The sequence below is a fragment of the Mirounga angustirostris genome, unplaced genomic scaffold, assembly GCF_029215605.1.
Source record: "Mirounga angustirostris isolate CCGP_5_RB_7025 unplaced genomic scaffold, mMirAng1.0.hap1 SCAF_5, whole genome shotgun sequence".
In the NCBI taxonomy this organism is placed as follows: domain Eukaryota; kingdom Metazoa; phylum Chordata; class Mammalia; order Carnivora; family Phocidae; genus Mirounga; species Mirounga angustirostris.
In genome coordinates this window covers 19,133,570-19,153,300 of record NW_026991713.1, presented here as the reverse complement: position 1 = coordinate 19,153,300, position 19,731 = coordinate 19,133,570, and the positions used below count along the sequence as shown (strand labels likewise).

The window sequence follows — 19,731 nt, the reverse complement described above, 5'->3', positions numbered from 1 at the left end:
AGGAAGGCTGGTAGAAGACTGAGGTTGGCTCTTAACAGAGGCCCTGAGGAGGGCTGGCATGGTACATGATGTCTGGAAAAGGTATATGGTGGCCCAGGGAATTGAAGAATGCCAAAACTCTCTTCTGGATCCAAAATGCCTAACTTACCAGCCACTTAAGATAAGAGACATCCAAAACCAATAGTGTCAAACAACTGGTTGAATGATACCTGCACAGGTGGAAGCCTTACATCCAAACCGCTGGCTGCTCTCGTAACTCCTTCCATGGCCAAGCTGGAGAAGCCTCTTCCTGCCTGGCACCTTATCTGGATTATGGCACCTTGTGATCCCCTCTCCTTTACCGCTTCTCTCCCATAACACCCAGAGAAAAATTCCTGGTCCAAATAAACAGCCCTTCTTCAGTTGGTCTTTGAGAAAAACCAACAGAACTAATAGCTGCAAGACATGAGGCACTTGAAGTTTGCTGGCAGAGAAGGAAGAAAACTTGAAGTTGTCCAGAAGAAGATCTCCCCCGGATCATACTGCATATCCTGGTGTTCACAGGTGAACTGCAGTGTTCAATCTGAGTGGGGTCCAGTCTCTTGAACAACAGCAGCCCCTAATCAGAGACTTTTCTTGTGCACCCTGAAGATATTCAATTAGTATTTCCTAAATTTTTCTGGAAGATAAAATGTAGGGTGATCACATGAATATCTCCCTCATGCTTCCTTTCAATGAAGTGTTCAGAATCAACTGGGTTACTCTCTCTCAGAAGAGGGCTGGGATTTTTGGAAGCATCTCTCTATGCCATAACATTTTGGGCCACTAAACAATGTAAATGGCCAAATGAACATAATTCTTGGAGACAAGAGACCCTAACTTTGGTTCTAGATCTGTCCAGTGAGGTAGGTCACAAAATCTCAGTGTCTCATGTTTCTCATTTGTCCAGTGAAGCAATAATTCTTGCCTTCTATGGGGTAAAACCAAAGTGAGAGAGCTGATGCAAGTGGATTTTGAACAAGTAAATATACTAGTCAAATACAAGAATTCTTCTTGCTACTGATATTGTTATATACCTATTACTACTAATAATAGGTTTTATCAGCTACCCTTAAGGAGAGAAAATGAGTGTATAACTAATTGGGCTGTTCAGATACCTCAACCTTTACAATATACTCTGCAACTGACCCCACAAGAGAGTAAATAAGTATTGCTAACATGTATGGTGCTTACTATGTGCCAGGCAGTATTCTAAGTTAATATGTTCTAATACATTAACTCATTTAATCCTTACACCAGTTTTATGAGGTAGGCCCCATTTTACAGATGAGGAAATTGGGGAACAAAGAGGTTAAGTAATTTGCTCAAGGCCACCTACCATGTAAGCTAGAATTCAAACTCTGAATTCTTGGCAATAGAGACCATGCTCTTGGTCTTGAACCCTTCACTCTTCTGCTTCTTATAATTCTCCATCAGGGAGATGGTCTTAAAGAGTATTAAAATGTCAGAAAAATGCAAGTTATTTTCTAATTTTTCACAGAAGCTATCACTTTTTAAGTGGTCCTTTGTTTGCATAGACTGGTCCTCTGGGATGCAAGCATTTAGCATCAATATAAAAACACATTACTTTTCTTTAAGACTATCTGTGGCCTATTAGCTTAGTGGTACTAATGAGCCCAGGGCCATAAGGTAAAACCCCACATGTGCCAATTAATTTCAAAGAGAAAAGCTTTTCCACAACCAGAGACTGTACCCTTAACTTTGAGCAGCTGTCATACAAATGCATGGCTGGCGGTCTAAGGGGTACCAAGCCGTGGAATACAAATGGTGTAGCTCAAACCCAGCCCCACTCAAAGCAATGCTAATGGTGTATATCTTTGAATGCCCTGGACTATACACTCCCTTCTTTAATTGGAAAGGCAGTATCAATAGGCTGGCAAAAGGCGGTTGATCAAGGTTTGGAAGCCTATAGATTCTTATTTGTCCCATCTGACTTAATAAAGGGCAACTAAAAACTGACCTATTCACTTGTTCTCACATCCAAGAGAGTGAGAAAATGTAAAGATGAGAACTGTCAGCTGGTCCTTCCTCACAAAGAAACATGGCAATCTGCTTGCATGTGCTCCTTTGGCCAGATGACTTTCATGTATTTGGTCATGTCTGAGCTTCTATTCCACTCCTGAGGGGTTGAAACCCAGATTAAAACAAAACAAAACAAAACAAAGAAGCTAGCTACTCTTTCTTTACGTAGGTGAAATCTTCTATCTTTGGGGGCAAACAGAAACTCTTTAGGGAAGATAAAGGACACTAAATGTTCTTTGGTCACTACTTAAATCTAAGGTTCTCCTTTCTTGAATAGCACCAAATCCTTGTTCATTATAACCTGGACTATGAGTCTGTTAAAGTTATAAGAAGTCATTTACTTTAACAAAATCCCCTTGTTTTATGGACAAGGACATTTTGACCCAGGAAGTTTAAATGCCTGCCAAAGGCATACAGCTAATGAGTGACAGGTCTGGGAGCAGTTTTCTGAGCACTATATTTCAAATGAAAGAAACATGAGTTAATAATAATACCTAGATCTAGGAAGTTTGTTGTAATCAATAACAGTGAAATTCATTGCAAAGTTTCGCTTAAACTCCATAAAGCAGTATGTTTTAACGCATGAAGAATGCGCTTAGTTTATTCAGACCTGTTCTTAATAACTACGAATTGGAAGTGTGTTTTACAAAAGCTATAAATCTGGAATAGCTGAAAGGGTATCCAACTTTCTTTTCTATTTGATTTACTTCTCCTTTTTCCCAGACCGCTGAGGTAAAGCATATACAGTTTATTTAAGGGACTGTTTATAGACTCTTAAAACTAAAAAGGACCCCAGAAACTTGCTTTCTTTTGGTTGCTCTTAATTGAAACCATCCAAGATGGTTGGTTGTCTTTCAAATTTTTAAGTATCTCCAAAGAGAGAAATTCCACAAGCCCTTAAAGTACATGTTAAAATGGTTAATCACCATGACTGTCAAAAAATTATATCTATGGCAAGCTTAACTTCTTCTTTTTCACTTGAAGCTCTTTTCCTCCTGCTATGTTTCATGCAAAATGAGGTTATAACAAGCCCTCCTCTATGAGGGCTCCATCAATCTGGCAAGATAATAGCGAGCTCTTTCCCAATGTGCCACTTCATTACGCCACCATTTTCCTCACAGGACTGTGAGAGCACAAGACTGGCTGATACCTTCTCTTACTATGATGCATAGGGAAGAATTAGTAATTAGCTATTTACGGGAACTTTCATTTCATAAAATGTCTGGGGAAGCTGCATTAATTATAGAGGAACTGTTCCACTTATGCTGGAAAAATTGTTCACAAAACAGATAATCTAGAAGGTTGCTTCCACTGTGTTGTCGTAGAACTTGTGCTTATAGAGAAATATGAGCTCATTCACACACTGGGTCAGTCTATACAAAGTAAACATTATTTTTTTTTTAATTCAGAACTGTTCTGTGTCTAACAGGTTAAGAAAACTCTCCTTGTTAAACATTCTGACCTGGCAAAAAAGATAAATATGGAGGCAATTTTCTTTTAGATGTTTGAATTTCAAACGAAGATCAGAAACTGCTTTCCACTATTAAAAAAAGAAAACAACAACAAAACTGTACTTTCAAAGTGGATTTGAAGCAGCTTTAAATAAAAGGCACAGCTGCAATAAAACTTTGAAAATAAGGGTAAAAACAATGAAGAGAGTCAACTGACAGGGGACGGAGGTGAGGAAGACTGCTTTCCTCTAAAAAAGTATCTCAAAGACCCATCAATGCTTAGAGCTAACTTCTCCACACACACTAAATCTCAAGGGACAAAAAGGAAACTCAATACAATTTGTTGACAACAGTTAAAGCCTGTTAGAATAATTGGCTCAGACACAAAACAGACCATCAGTGTAGCTTAGGGATGATGACCAAAATGCAGCCTCTAGTCAGCCTCACAGTCATATTCAGTTGAATAAAAGAAAAGCAATTTTATCCAATAGCTGGGTAAACAGGAGATACGAATTATCCAAAGTAATTGACAAGCCTAATTCTTTATGGTTCTGAAGACTGAGATCCCAAATAAGTAATTCCATTCCATTCAATTGGGTTCAATTTAATTCAAGCTTGTCAGTTCAATGATCAAATAGAGCCTTTTCTATATCAGCCAGGCATTGAGCTAGATACTGGGATTCAGTGGTAAATAAACATAGTCTTTGGCATCAAGGAGCCCATTGAGAGGGTAGATCCTGGTTAGGTGATTTCAATAAAAGAACCTTTTGGTGCCTTGAAATTGGTTTCCATCATAGTTGTCCAATACTCTTAACCGTCTGTGTGCACATGTATCAGTATTATATGGTTACTTGAGACCAAATCATTATTTACATTCCCATATTCATTATCTAATGCAAACATCATAAGCACAGAATGATCCAGTTTCCTTCTACTGTACATGGAAATCCTGGAGCACGTCAAGTTGAATAAGGCAATTCATCCTGGCACATAACGGAAGACAATTGTGGACTTGGCAATTACCTTGATCCTTGGATCAAAGAAAATTGCACAAATGGATTATCAAGGCAAAAAAAAAAATCCTCTTGGGCATAATATGTGAGAATTACTTATTCATTTTTTTATATGTGGATCAGTAGCAGCAAAGTAAAGAATAATGACAACCCATCATTGGGTGATGTTGATGTAGCACATTTGCCTTTCACTGTATATTTCAAAGGTAAAACAAGTCTGCTATTTGAAAATACCCACCCAATGAACTTACTCATCTGCCCTACAACAGAGACCTGGATAGAATTGCTTTATTGCCAGAAAAATAAATGAATTCATTCTATTAAAGCATTAGCTGGAAACAGAGAGGGGTGTTTGCCCATTCAAGTAGTAAAAAGCACTTCTCATTCTCTGTCACTAGTTGTTTAAAGACTATTTGTTGCCAAATCTATGGTGAATACAAATCATCAGTCCCCCATCAGCCTCTCCCTTGCCATCTCTCTGACTCATCCCAGACTGCTATATTCAAGCCCCTCCCCCTACTCTCTCTCTCTCTCTCTCTCTCTCACACACACACACACGCACACACGCACACATGCACGCACGTACAGGCACACACCACCTTCCCTGGGAAGAAGATGAGAGAGACCTAAGTGTGTGAGTCATCAGAGGAGCTATTCAAAGCTTAGTGGGCAACTGAGGTAAGCTGTCTACACTCCAGTGATAATGAACCTCCAAGAATGATTCATGCTCACTGAGGACCTGAACATCAGTTTCCTGGAACTCTTTAAAATTCCAAATAATTATATAGAATGAGCAATTGGCTTTAAATCTTTCACTGTCCTATAATATACAATGAGATAGATGTCTCTGAGGTAGATTCTGTAAGTGCTCAGTTCCCCCAGGCAACATTGACTTATGTTTGTGTTTATTATTTGCAAACATTGCCTGGGCTGTCTATTTTTTATTGACTGTCAGCTTTTTAATCACCTGAGACCTACTTATGGGATAAGTAACCCCACACTTGTCAGAAACCCTTTTCCAGATGGAGATATCACTGGAGAGTCCCAGAGAAAAGTTAAGTCGAAGGAAGGCAATAACAAAACATCAAGGTCAATTTTCATAGAGGACAAATTAATATGGCATTTCAGTTTGCATTTAGAGAGTGCCTGTGTTTTCGTAAATGTGCCTTTGAGCAAAGTTCACCTTCTGTCCCTGGTGATTTCACATTGCGCGGAGACATCTGGGATGTGCCCTCTTAATTCTTCTTCCCAGTCCACCTTACTATTTTACTCCAAATTACCTAGCACTTAAAACAGGCCTCCATGTTTCCATATGTTTATATGGGCACCAACAGATCTCAAAAACAAAAACCTCAATTCCCCAGGGTCATTCTGTCCCTTCCTTTCACTGAAAGGAAAGGAATAGCGAGGGTAGAGCACAATAATTTTGGGAAAGCTCAGCAGGAAGTAGTTAAAAGACAAACTGCTAAGGAGGAAAATTCCATCCTAAATCTGCAAAACTTGCCACAGCCCCGCTGAAACACTAGGCTTACTTTAAGGTGAGGGATCTCAGAGGCTGAGGAAGGCTGCCAGCCACGGGCAGTCATTCAGTTATTCACACACTGCCTGTGGTTGTAAATCCACAGAGCAGTGAGAGGGAGGGCTACTTACTGAAATAAAAACCCCTGTCTCCACACACGAACTGAAGAGCGTCCACCAGCTCAGCCCCACAGAGCGTCTCTGGTCCAGCCGTGGCGGAGCTGGTGAAGGTGAGCAAGCACAGGGCCAGGTAGAAGAGCTGAGAGGAGGACATAATGTGCATCTTTACCTGCCAGAAAAATAGAAGGATGGTCATGTTTCCTCCTTGGTCCTTGCAAGGGCAGGGGTGGTGAGGCAAATGTGCCTCACTCCTAGCATTACATTACTGCCATTAGTCAGAACTACCCTGCACAGCAGTGCAACAGAGTGCATAACGGACCTCAGGGTGCTGTGGCCTGAGTACTTCTTGGCATCAAACAACCTGTGTTTAATCCCCTTGCCACCGTGGACTTCACTGAACCCCTTCTTTGCAGATTCCTATTGCAATTCAATGAGATAAAATATCTAGAAACATTTACTATGTAAATGAAAACTGCTATTATTGCAGTAGAATCCCACACCACTCAGAGATCCTGGTAAACCTTTTGAACTGTCAAAGGTTAAACTATGCTCAGTCCAGATTTGGGACCAAATACATTTTATTAATTTAAATTCTCTAAAGATTGGCCATCCACAGATGGCCCATGCATTCATTATGGACCAGAATATTAAGTTAACTAGAACATCATTCCCCAGCTACTGATTAAAGATAATTTACTGTGGATAAAAACGGATTTGTGAAAATACTATATGTCATTACAGGGTTTTTGTTTTTGCTTTTTTTCACTTAATGAGAGAGAGAAAGAGAGAAACAGAAACAGAGAGGAAGACAGAGAGACAGAGAAACTTCTTACCTGGGGAATATCAGCAGTTAACACAACCACAAGTGGAAGTGAAAAAAAAAAAAAAACCAGAAACAGGAAAAATAGGATTTAGGAATGAAATTGGCTCATGCTAAGTAGACCCTACATCTTCTGTATTCTAAAGTCCTCTGTGTCAAGTGCACTATCAAATCAACATGTGTGGAGAGATTGCCTTCCATGAACAGGGCATTGGGCTCAAAACCTGCAAAAGTTTTTTTTTTGTTTTTTGTTTTTTTTTTTTTTTTCTGCCACAGGAGTTCTGACTTCATGTCTTGGAGGGACTTATGTGTCTCTGTATCCATTTTATAGCAGAATATGCTGAGACACCCCCGGTGACAGACAAATGGCAGCCTGGCCAAAAGCAGGATTTCTGTGGCTCAGGGCTCTATCCTCTCTCAAAGTAGTATAAACAATGCTAAGGTGATCACTGACTTTTCCATATTGCTACTGTGGCACAAAGATGTGGTTTCTTCCAGGAAGCCTCCCAAGGTGAGTAGCTTTACCTCTCTCAGCTGTATTTACTTTCAGTGGCCTTGGAAGAGTCACTGGCAGGATGTAAGTGAGGGACCTTATCAAAAGGGTCATGGAATTATGCTGGAAGCGATCATTATAAAAAAAGGCTTTTCTGAACCTCACAGTAGTGGCAGACCCATTCAACCCCATCCCTTGTGGAGAAACAGACTCAGTCATTTGCCTTCCTTGCCCTCCATAAACTCTCAACTTAATGGCTCTCTACATCAGCGGCAGATTTTCCTCCATCATTTTAATTAAGATTTCCATTTTTGTGGCCAGACCTTCAGCTCAGCAACTGGGGGAAAAAAAAACACCTTAAGCCCCTGCCTCTCGTTAACAAAACGTAAATACTCAGTTAATGCTTGTAAAACAGTTTAAGATGAAAAGTGCCCTCTATTTGCAAATCATCATAAATAATGGACATAAAATAGAAGAGGAGGTGAAAGCTCAACTGAACACTTCTTCCATTTTCTCAATAGGACCTCTGCATGGAAACCCTTCACCTCCACACAGCCAAAGCCACCAGGACTGCAGGAAACAGGTTCTCATCCAATCTACATTTTTCTTAGTCATAAAATAATTGGGGCGGGGGGGTTTCCCCTTCAGTATTTCCAGTGGAAATCTCAACAGTTCCAACCTGTCTGGACTTCATTGCCTTTTTCAAAAGAGCGAACTGTGAATTGATCTTACAGAACATACCCCACACTCTGGCAATGGGCCAGTTCTAGAATGCATGCTACTCTACCAATCTTATTTCTCCATCCCTCCCTTCTTTGTTGAGTCTATAGTAATGCTGAAGCACCTGCAACTGTAGATGGCTTGAAGTTCTTCAGTTCTTGTAAAATCCATGGGAAGAGGTAGCCTTAGTGAATTGAGAACTTCGTGAGATGTCAAAACTATATTTTTAATAGTTATTTCTGGCATAACACATATAAGTTCTCACATATAGATCACTAGCATTTCATAATATAAGATTTATTTTTTTATAGCTTTTCGTTTTCCTTTTCTTTCTTTTTTGCTGAGTTATGTTGTTAGATAAATATCAGCACTTACAGTTCTAGGACAAGAGAGAACCTCCACTGCATTTTCCCTTAGTTCAGGTAACAGTCCAGTACACCCACAGAGAACCAGAGAATTTTATCACATTATGTTCCCCCCAAAGAAAATAATAACAAACTTGCTTAGGGGTTAAAAGTTTGAAACAAGTGGCCCCATATGTCCGTCCTTTTCTTGGTCTTTTATTTTGTCAAACACAAAAGAAACAAAGAGAGAGAAAGGAAAGATATAGAGAGAAAGAAAGGAAGAACCAGAAAGAGAAGAGAAAAAAGAAAGAAAAAGAATTCAGAGCACTGTTTCTCAAAAATCATTCACAAATTCAAAATTTAAAAGACCTTTCTTTTTTGTTTTAAATAAATGGAATATCAATTGATTCCAGATGTCTGGGCTACAATGAAAATGCCCAGCAAAATTTGAGGGCAATAGTCATAAGAAAATACTCACTGTAGGTGTAACCATTTTTTGTTTGTTCCAGATCTTTTACAGCAGGTCAGGGTGGGTATTATGAGGCTGATGTGAATAGAAAACTGAGGACTTAAAAACATGTGCTGCTTTGTGGGTGGGGTTTGTGAAAGCATCTAGTTACATTTGGACACCCAGGCAGGTATGCCATTAGTCTGGGTAAACTGCCTTTTGTCCATCAAACAATGAACAAATTGCACAGCTGGGATTTGAGTCCATCTCCCCCCCCACCCCCATCAAGGCACCAATTTCCATTGTGTGCCTATTGTAGCTGCTCTGAACAGGGACCCCAAGCTCCAGTCCTCTGCCTTACCCCCTTCCCTCTGACTCAAACACTTACAAATATCTTGAGACTCAGAGTACAGTCAGCTTGTGAGTTCTGCCTCTAGGCAGGACACCTTTACTTAGTGAATTACATTTGAAGGACCACGAAGCTCCCTCAAGCCACTTCTTGCTCCAGGTACAAAGGAAAAGTAACAATATTTGCTAGCTCTATTTCTGAAAAGTTCATTTGGAGAAAGTTTTCCAAACTGGTAATTAATGCAGAGATAACACTCAACAACCCCTTTTATGATCATCTAAGTAGGAAGACAAAAACCTTAGCTGTCAGACCACATAGTGTATTATATAGGCTCTATATACAGTATAGAGAGAGACTTCATTTCTTTTAAAAGCAAGGTAGCCAGTCTTGGCACCTGGAAGGTAGCAGAATCAGGTGCCTGACAAAGATGTACTCTTAACTCCTAAGCCACTTACTTGACTAAGAAAAATCCTAGTGGTGGAGTATTTGAGAGGAGCAAATGAATGCTGTACTAAGAGGCAGGGAAGTTTTATGAATTGAGCTCTTAGGCAATTGCATTGAGGAGCCAGTGACAGTGGCTTAAAAATGCTTGCAAATTGGAAAAACACAAGTCTTGAAGGATATAATTTTGCTGAGAATGGAAACTTGAACTAGGGCCAGTGATTGGAAACGAGAAGTTGGCATTAACAGCGGCAGCCAAATTTACCTAAAGAGACTTTACAACACCGAGTATAAAATCAGTTTTACAACACGAAATCCCAAGTCCAAACTTCACCCATGAAAGTCCTCTTCCAAAGGGAAAACTTGGACATGCAGTTGCTAGAAAGTTTCCGCTTTCCATATATACAGTATGCATTTGTTTAAATTATACGAACATGCAGGGTCAGCAAGAGTTGTCAAGTTCTTTTTCAGAAGAGCAAATTAAACTTCGCTGTAACTTTGACTCTCTGGGCATAAGTGCAGAGAGTTCTGGGACCTTAGCTCCAAAGATCATATTTAAAAGCTTTAATATCACCTAAAAGGTAACTTCGTATGTGGCATGCCTTGTAATAAAAAGTCCTGACGAGTTACACACACACACACACGCGCGTGCACACACACAAACATGGTCTTAAAAAGAAAACATCTGCACCTGCAAAAAAAAAAAAAAATCTAAAAGTTCATATCCATGCTCTATAGCCCTTAACCATAGACAGGATTTAAAGGAATCTTCTATAATGATACCACTGAAGCCCTGCACAAGTGGAGGATTTAGCATAAGTACCCTGCAATAGTTTCTACTCATACAGATATCTGTGCAAAGGCATCCATCTCCCGGAGCTAGTTTTTCAGATCCCACAGAATTGCATATTCAGCAATTTATAAATAACTCCCAGTTCCGAAACAATGAAAATTCTAAAGTGAATAACATTTCTAGGCAGAAGCAAACAGTACACAATTTAAAGAAAATTCCCCAATGACTTCAAAGAGTAAGAAATATTTACCTTCAAGAAATCACAAAAGCAGCACTTAAATAATTGGGTTGGAAGACTGCTGATTTTTCCCATTGCTTCTGAAGTGCAAAGTCTGGAAATGAATTGGTTAGCAGGAATAATGAGGCAAAAAGAAATCCAGAGAGATGGGAGATGTTGAGAGCAATGTCACATTTCAATTTTGAGGACTTTATTCCATTGCGCAGGCTCTATCTGCTCTGAATTTAGCAGTGACAGTGAGATTTAGCAAACAGAAGAGGGATTTAGAGAAAATCCTCACATTTATCTACAAAACACAGACACTGTAGACAGGAAACAGCTGGGGGAACATTTGCCTTCTCTCTCTCTCCCTCTTCTGGCAAAGTTATCGAGTAAGGACTTTTTTGGGCATGGTGACAAATAACATCATACCTTTGCATTTTAAAACTAGAGCACAGAAGCATTTTTTTCCCTTAAAAGAATGTGTGTTAGTGACAGGGTTAGCAGACATTAATATACTGATGCTGCCATAAAAAAATAAGGATCTGTCCTCTGGTTAACTTTCTGCTGGGCATGGAGACACACACATCTGCTAATACACCTTACCGGTATTAAAGGAACATACAATGGAGGATGGGCGAGCATTTTTCTATTCTAGAGCAAATGCAAAAATAAAAAAGCAGAAACGAAGAAAAAAAAACATCTCGAGCAAATCCTACAATTTTAACCCTGAAATGACTGGGATAAAGTAGGTTGGAAGACAGCACTGGGGTGACCCCTTGTCCTAGTTGCCAAGCAAGGGGAATGATCTCATTTCCTAGAACCTAGAAAAGGGGCAGGCAGAATTGCAATTGGCTCTCTTTAGGACACTGTCTCATGCTTTTTGCCCGCAACAGGGCAAAGACTTTGCTGAGCTATAAAGCCAACTGAAAAAATAAAATCTTTTTCTTCCTTTCTCTACTAGGCTTCCTATTACCAACCTCTCCCCAACTCCTCTCCCCGCCCAGGGAAGGGCACCCGAGGGGCAAACTATTTTTCCATTGTTCATGTTTTTCTGCATAACTTGAACCTGTGTGTGTGTGTGTGTGTGTGTTTTCTTTCTCCAATTTTTGTGTATTCTAAATAACACCAGCTGGCTAGCAATACCCTCTCAAGGGTTATGATGTCATTTAAATCCCTCAACTGGATGAGTGGCCGGCAACATGGTCCAAGCCAGCTGTTTTGCTATTTATAATGTATACTTGCCTTTGCCATTGAGAATCAAGTTCTGATCTTTTGTCAATACAGTTTGTACCAATTGCTCTTTGGTTTTGCGAGATGTAGATAAGAAAGTGGATTATGAAATAAGGTTGCAAAAGCCCAGATCAGACATAACACTTTCCCTAGATGTCTATCCAAGCTTGGTTTCCCAGGGTTGTGGAAATAACCTGGACCTTGCATTTCTCTCTCGTGATTCTCAGGGGACTTGATGAGACTGATGCAACAATTAAAAACAGAGGTCTGCTGGATACCCTAGTCTGGATCTTTATGTTGTCCTGCGGCCAGAAAAGTGTTTGCAGAGGTAAGTGCCCTCAAAGGAAAACCTGGTTGGTTTTGAAAGGGAGCTGGGTTTGGTCAAGTCTTCTGTGTAGTTAATAACTTATGGCGTTTACCTTCCAAAAAGAAGAATTAAAAATCTGGAGTTATGCTGTTTCAATGGTGCATTATATTCAGCATCATTTAGTGAGTGTCTGCTATGTGCCCAACACATGCATCACAGTCAAGGAGCTGAAAGGGCAGAGTGGCAGAGCCAGAGAGGAAAATGTCACTGTCATGTGGTGGGTATGTACTCTTTTAAAAATACGAACAGTGCACAATGGAAGCGAATAAAAAATTCTCTAGAAAGACAGGGAAGTGAAACTCTTTTGAAAATCCAGAATGAGGGATGTGTCACGAGAGGGCTTGGGGTACGTGGTTGGGAAGTTTTGGTGGATAAGATTTGACCCAAAGAGTATACACATACGCATCATCAAGAAGTGGCCTGGTAGGGAGCCACAGGTATGTGGGCAATTCCTGTCCTTAAAGAATAATCCAAATCTTCCTTTAATGAGCTCCCCTTCGTGCAGTTAATTTATGACTTGATTTACCAAAAATCTTTTCTGCAGCCTTTGTGGGATCATGCCCTTTGTGAAAAACAAAGTCCATCCTTTCGTGGACTATAATGATATAGATTGTGTTACACCAAAGAACTGTACCTATTGCCCAGGTAGAAAGAACCACATTTTGCAAGTGTGCACTCAGGTGTTGGCTGGAGTCTTGGCGCTGAGTGCCTTGTTCCACCACTGGGCACCTTCACAGGTGAAGGCCAGGACGTTCCCATTACTGTTTTCGCATATTTTAATCTTTCCAAGATGTCCTAGAAGCTCACTGCCCATTTCTCCAAGGCTGTCACCTGGTCTGAGTACACCCTCGGTATGCACTGTACATAGATCACCTTGTTCCCAACCATTTCGTGTCAAAGGCTGTTTGGAATACAGAACACATATTGTTCCATCAGACACTGTGCTTCTGCAATATCGACACACTGACTCACAGTCTCTTGGTTTTATAACCCCAATTACCCTTAAAGGATAATTGGGTTTTAATTTATGTCCCAGTTTTTATGTCACAATCAAAGAAAACTGAAATTTCAGTGAGTCGTAATTATCATCAGCTGTGCTGTGGAAACATTCCGATTTGAGCTCTCAGTTTCCAATAGGGAAAGCAATTTCCTGAAGTGATTACTGTAGACTTCGATGTGGAGAATGGGCAGGGTAAGCCAGCGACAGAGCAGGGCAATAATTCCTAGAGACATGGCCATTTTCTTTGCTAATTCCAGGAGTCAATCTGAAAGGGAAAGGGGCAATAAATGTGCCACGTCATTACCTTTTAATAACTGAGAGCTGTACCTGTTTAGGAGAAAAAGAAATGAAATGTATCTATTACTAGATAGATGAAGGTGGTAGTAAATCTAATCCCAGAAAAAGTTCAGGTCATGCAGTCCCACTGGGAGAGAAACATACAGGGTCAATCTAAAATTACTGGATCATTATGTAGTCTCCTGCCCAGAACAATCTGACAGGTATGGGAATTGTGTGCCACCAAAATAGCTAACTGCGAGGATGCGCTCATCATGAGAACATCCACTCCTGGAAATTCAGAGATTCACAGTTTCACCTTTTGCATGTGTAATGCCTGTGGGATATAAATAACTCTCCCCTAAAGCCTTCTTCTTGAGTAGTGCATTTGCATAAAGCTGCAGCCTCAGAAGACTTCTGACACCTCCCTTAAAAAAAAAAAAGAAAAAGAAAGTTGCTCATCTCCTTAAAGAACAGGCTGATAGAGATTCACAGAAAGGGGTGGGCAAGGCCCAGTCTTCACTCTTTTTTTGCTTAACTCCCTGTTCCCGGAGTTCCCCATGTCAACTTCGGAGGAGCTCATCCAAAAGGCAATTATCATATCCATGTGCAATAAGGCATATTTACAATTTATTTCACTAATGTCTTTGCTGACTCCCAAGAAAAGCTCGGAGTAGATATTTAGAGGGAAGGGGACTTTGGGATCAGATAAATGGTGAGGTCTAAGGTTCTAGGGCCACCCACCAGGCGAAGAACTTGGGGAACTCCTGGATATATGTCTTGGATCCTGATTTGTAGGGATAGTTGGTCTGGGAGTGTATTCTGCAGTGTCTGAAATCAAGGGCTTGTTAATTCAGAATGTAAAATTCAGAGAAAAAGGCTGGACCTCAAAAATACAACATGCTGCTGACAAGAGCACCAATGTCAGCTCCAAAAGATCTGCTCAGAAAGAGCTCTGTTATTCCTCAGAAAGCTCTTTAGCTCAAAGGAGCTGCTTTAAATCCTTAGAGGAGCATTTTCCCCACAGCTAGGGAAAACAGTAATAGGGAGAAGAAATCTTCTCACTAAATAAATCAGTGCCTTCTTTTCAACATTAAACTTGGATCTTATTTTTTCTAAAATGTCAGAAGAGCAAATGCTGAAAACAGAAGCAAAACTGTTGTGGTTTGGGGAGCAAAAGAATTCTTCGTAATGGCAGACAAGGAGTCACTACATGGGTCGAGGATTGCTTAGTGGAGTGAGAGAACCTGAGGGCTCTCCATAATTGCCCCAAGTTGAATAGAAAATGGGGAAAGGAGACACCAATTCCAAAGTTCAGGGGTAGTACCCACGTAGGCACTTTCTTTCAGAATCGAAAAATGTGCGCGCCGCCTAGTGGCCTGCGGGGAAACTGCCACGGCAATCTTCGTGGTTAATGTGTGTTTGGGAGGAGTGGGGCGTTTTGAAAAGCTCTGGATTCAAGTATACTTTAAGCTGCACCGATCTTTAATTTTTTCATCTGTTTGAAATAAATAAACTGGGTATTTGATTCGCTGTAATTTTAAAAAGGAGGAAAGAGCTAAGGGGAGAAAGAAAGATAACTCTCAGCGAGGGCACGAATGTCTTCCCCGTGGCTGCAGTCTCAGTGGTGAGCTTCTGGTATGGGTTCAAAGCATTTTGTTGATTTAATGAAAGTCTGGAAAGTAAGTGATGATAAAAGTAAACTATTTCACGTGAAAACGATCATAAACTCTCCTGAGAGTGAATAAGAAAAATGAAGGGCGGGGCATCGGTGGATAGAAAAGTGACTTGTTTACTGAAACAGATTTAGGCGCTTGCAAATGGATCTCGAATCCAGTCTCCCTATATGCTCTGCGCTCATCAGCGTTCAAAATGTGGGCTTTTGCACTGATGGTAAAAGACAGGGCATTAAAGAATCACACAAGGGTGACAGTGGTCTCATTGTCAGTTCTTTCTACCCTGAGTGTACAAGGGAGAAAAGCTCAGTTTGGTTCTAGTCTGTCTTCAGTTTTCTCTAAAACTTGCTGATCTTCCTGTCTGATTACAACAAGAAACACCCAAAAAACAAAAACTATGGACCTTAAGCCCAAAGTCTTCAAATGCAGTGGTTTTATCCAGAATTTAACAGTACTGTTTTATTTTCATTGTACTTATTTTTAAGGATAACTTCTATTTAGGGCAAGTGATGCTGTTTTTGAAGCAAATATCTAACTCTTAAAAAATCAATTAAGAAAAAAAATTTTAAGCAAGTAAATACTATTACAGGTGGCCAACAGTTATGACCAAAAAAATGTGTAATTGGTATTTGAATATCTGGTGTTTGGGAATCACTGCTGTAGAACATGCCATGTGTTGGGGGAAAAAGTACATAGTCACAATGAAAAAGCAGGGAACAAAGACCCTGTGTATAAAAAATACCACCATATAAATGTATTAATTACGTTTCTTGATAATTTAAATATCCTCTAAGCTCACACTCATTTTTATTCTAGTCTTTCATAGAGCTTAAAGATGTTGAAAAATGTTTAGAGGAGTGAGTAGCATTTGAGTTAGGTCTTGAGGTATGAGTTCACATCTAAGATGACAAGAAAACAGTAAAGTCTGTTCTGGGCAGAAGGAACAGCATGGACAAAGTTGTATCAGAATGAGGAGGTTCCCAGTGTAGGGGCAATGTGGGGGATGACCTGTAGCCATGCTCTCAGATTCCTGCGCTGTGGAGACCTTTTGGTTTTCTCCTTTCCCCATCAGTTAACCCTCGCTTAGCTAGAAGACTGGAAAACAGTCTAATTCTCTCATGATCCCCTTGTATAAAAAGATTTGTATGTAGCTGAATCTGTGATTAACTCTGGGAATGGCATCATGCCTCAAGGTACATATGGAACAACAGACCTGGACATAGGTCAATTTGAGAGCAGTGCTAGGAAAAAGAACTGAGGCATCTCTTGTTCACCTAGTGGTCTTTCCAGAGCTTCCATTTTGAAAGATTAAATTGTGTTTCTACTTTGGTAAGTAAATTTTAATAGAAAAATGAAATAATTATACTTGATAAAGATTTTGCAGAATAAAGGTTAATGCAAAAAGGTCTTGTTTCTGGTGAGCCCTGAACTTGCTAGAAAACCTGGTTCAGGGGGCGCCTGGGTGGCTCAGTCGTTAGGTGTCTGCCTTCGGCTCCGGTCGTGATCCCAGGGTCCTGGGATCCAGCCCTGCATTGGGCTCCCTGCTCGGCGGAAAGCCTGCTTCTCCCTCTCCTGCTCCCTCTGCTTGTGTTCCCTCTCTCACTGTCTCTGTCTGTGTCAAATGAATAAATAAAATCTTAAAAAAAGAAAAACTGGTTCATCAGAGCATCCCACCCTTCATGTGGGTCAGTTAGAGAAGTTTTGTTGTGTTCTTTGAGAGCAGGGAACAGAGCCACCAGCCTTAATTCTTTACTTAAAGATGGCTGCTAAGGAACATTTCAGACTGCTTCCCGTTAAGGTTCCCTGCATAAATAGCAGTTTGAGTAATCAATTGAAGAGGAGATACAGATTCTAGGGGAGCACTTGGTAATGATCCATTTGGTAAGCATGTACCCTTGGAGACTGTAACTTATCCTCTGCCAAGCATAGAACCCTGATCCTGGAGTGAAAGTTAACTGTGGACACCTTGCAGGCATTTAGACATGTCTACAACACACTTTGCTCGTTTTCACAACACCTGGTGCGGTCCTCAGCTTCTTCCAGAACTCAAAATAAATATTTAAACACAGTTGTATTGATCAGAGTTCTCCAGGGAAACAGAGCCAATAAGGTCAATATCTATCTATCATCTATCATCTATCTATCATCCATCTATCTATCTATCTATCCATCTATCTATCATCTATCTATCTAAATTTATTTTAAGGAATTGGCACATGTGAATGTGGAGGCTTAGCAAGTCCAAAATCTGCAGATAGGCCAGCAGGCTAAAGACTCAGGGAAGAGTTGCAGTTTGAATCCAAAGGTGGTCTGCTGGTAAAATTCCCTCTTCTTCCAGGGAGGTGTTCAACTAATTGGATGAGGTCCACCCACTTTATGGAGGATAATCTGCTTTTCCTCAAAGTCTACTGATTTAAATGTTAATCTCTTCTAAAAATTACCTTCACAGAAACATCTAGAATGTGACCAAATATCTGGATACTGTGGCTTAACCAAGTTGACATATATATTAAACATCACACCACTGGTTCTCTAAAGGTACAATCACTAGTCCTCCCTCACTAAAATTGAACAACAATAATAGTCTTTTCCCAGTTTCAGAAAAGAAAACTCAAGTTAGTGGATTATATTTCCCAATTCTGACTTTTCCTTCCATACATTTTTTCTTAAACCTTTGGTTTCTATACTCAGTCTTCCCTGATTTTGATAAAAGGAAGTCACAGGGCACTTGCCTTGACTATGTCATTATATTTTATGAAGATGTTACTCATTGGTGCCTCCCAAAAACCTGGGTTTTTTTCCCTATTACTAAGGGGAACAAGCGTGCATATAACACACATACACACACTCATATACCTCAAACACATGCACATGTAAACATCTGTGCTTAGTTTCTCTAGATAATAGGAAATGTATTCATTCCCTTATTTTAAAAATAGATGTTTAGATCACTGGAGAGAAGTTTCAGGCCTGTGGTGGTATTTGGGTAGGGTGATGTCTTGCCTTTTGGCAAAATGGAGAGAGAAGTTTCCTACATGCTTTTGCCTCCAGAGACTTACGCCATGCCTGGCTTTATGGGGAGTGATGGCCCTTGCAGTACCTGGACAACAAGTGATTTCAACTTTCTTCTTCATACTTTTCTGCATTTTCCAATTATTATTATTTTCTATATTCAGCAGGTATTACTTTTATAGTCAGGAAAAGTCTCAAAAGTTGTTGAAAACATCATTGATAGGTGCTGTCTCTAGTATTAACTGAATATGTAACATATATGTGTGTGTTTGAGTGGATGTGTATCTAGTAACTTGGTTTACCTCTGCAAATCTTTTGGACATCTATGATTACCATCTTGGTCTTGGCTTACTTACATGATATGTATATGCACTCGCTCATCAAACCTCACCTTCATTCTTCCACCTTCCCTTGTAATATCTAAAAAAGTTCAGCTTCCTTCTCTCAATTTGCCCAGCACTGTTCTACATTGGATTAATGAATTCCTGGATTACTGCATGGGCTTCTTAAAAGTCTTCCCTCATGTCAATCTAGCCAATTCTGGTTTCCTCCTCAAATGCCATGTTCATGTATTTCACACCTCCTCAGAGTCCCTTGGCCACATCTAAGTCTCTCTTGTCCCATTCAAAACACCCCTTTCTTCAGCAGCCTCCTCTCTTGCTAATGCCCATCATGGCTTCTTCATAACCTGTTGTCCATCAGCATATCCCTAGCCCTACCATAGTGCTTGCTTTTAAATAGTTTCTCAAGATATATTTGTTAATTAATAATGATAATAACCGCTAGCATTATTGAATATATATTATATCCAATTCTTTATTTCATATTACTTTTTTTAAAGATTTTATTTATTTATTTGACAGAGACACAGCGAGAGAGGGAACACAGCAGGGGGAGTGGGAGAGGGAGAAGCAGGCTTCCCGCCGAGCAGGGAGCCCGATGTGGGGCTCGATCCCAGGACCCTGGGATCATGACCTGAGCCAAAGGCAGACGCTTAACTGACTGAGCCACCCAGGTGCCCCTATTTCATATTACTTTAATTGTCTCACTTAATTCTCACATACCTCAATGAAATACTCTATTTCCACTTTCATTTCAAAGTGCCTGGTGCAGTTCTTGGAACATAATCAGATTCTCTAAAATATTTGTTGGATGAATGAAGAGAAAATTAAGCTAGGAGAATTTAATGATTTGCCTAATGTCATATAGCTGGTAAACAACAGAGCCAGGATTCAAATTCAGGTTGGTCTAATATACAACACTACATGATTTACATGTCTTTAGTAACTGGATGATCCTTTTCAGTATTTTGTTATATGACCCCTACATCCCCCATTGTAAAATGTTGTACTTTCATTGCTGCTCAATAAAGGGATAAT

At 40.1% G+C, this 19,731-nt stretch overlaps 1 protein-coding gene across 5 annotated transcripts in view; it reads right to left on the bottom strand.

The window, feature by feature from the left end:
* Positions 1-11,692, bottom strand: part of IGF1 (insulin like growth factor 1) — a 97,469-nt gene extending 85,777 nt beyond the window's left edge. Inside the window, exons 1-2 of one of the 5 annotated variants that reach the window (XM_045872731.3) lie at positions 10,822-11,692; positions 6,176-6,332 (exon numbers count right to left, since the gene is read on the bottom strand). In XM_045872731.3, the coding sequence (XP_045728687.1) occupies positions 6,176-6,332; positions 10,822-10,884 (220 nt within the window). In that variant the 5' untranslated portion in view covers positions 10,885-11,692. Of the gene's footprint in view, positions 1-6,175; positions 6,333-9,018; positions 9,195-10,821 lie in introns of those variants that run through there. The other 4 variants (XM_064590725.1, XM_045872730.3, XM_054506865.2 and 1 more) reach the window with 4 other exon arrangements.
* Between the last annotated feature and the right edge of the window lie 8,039 nt (positions 11,693-19,731).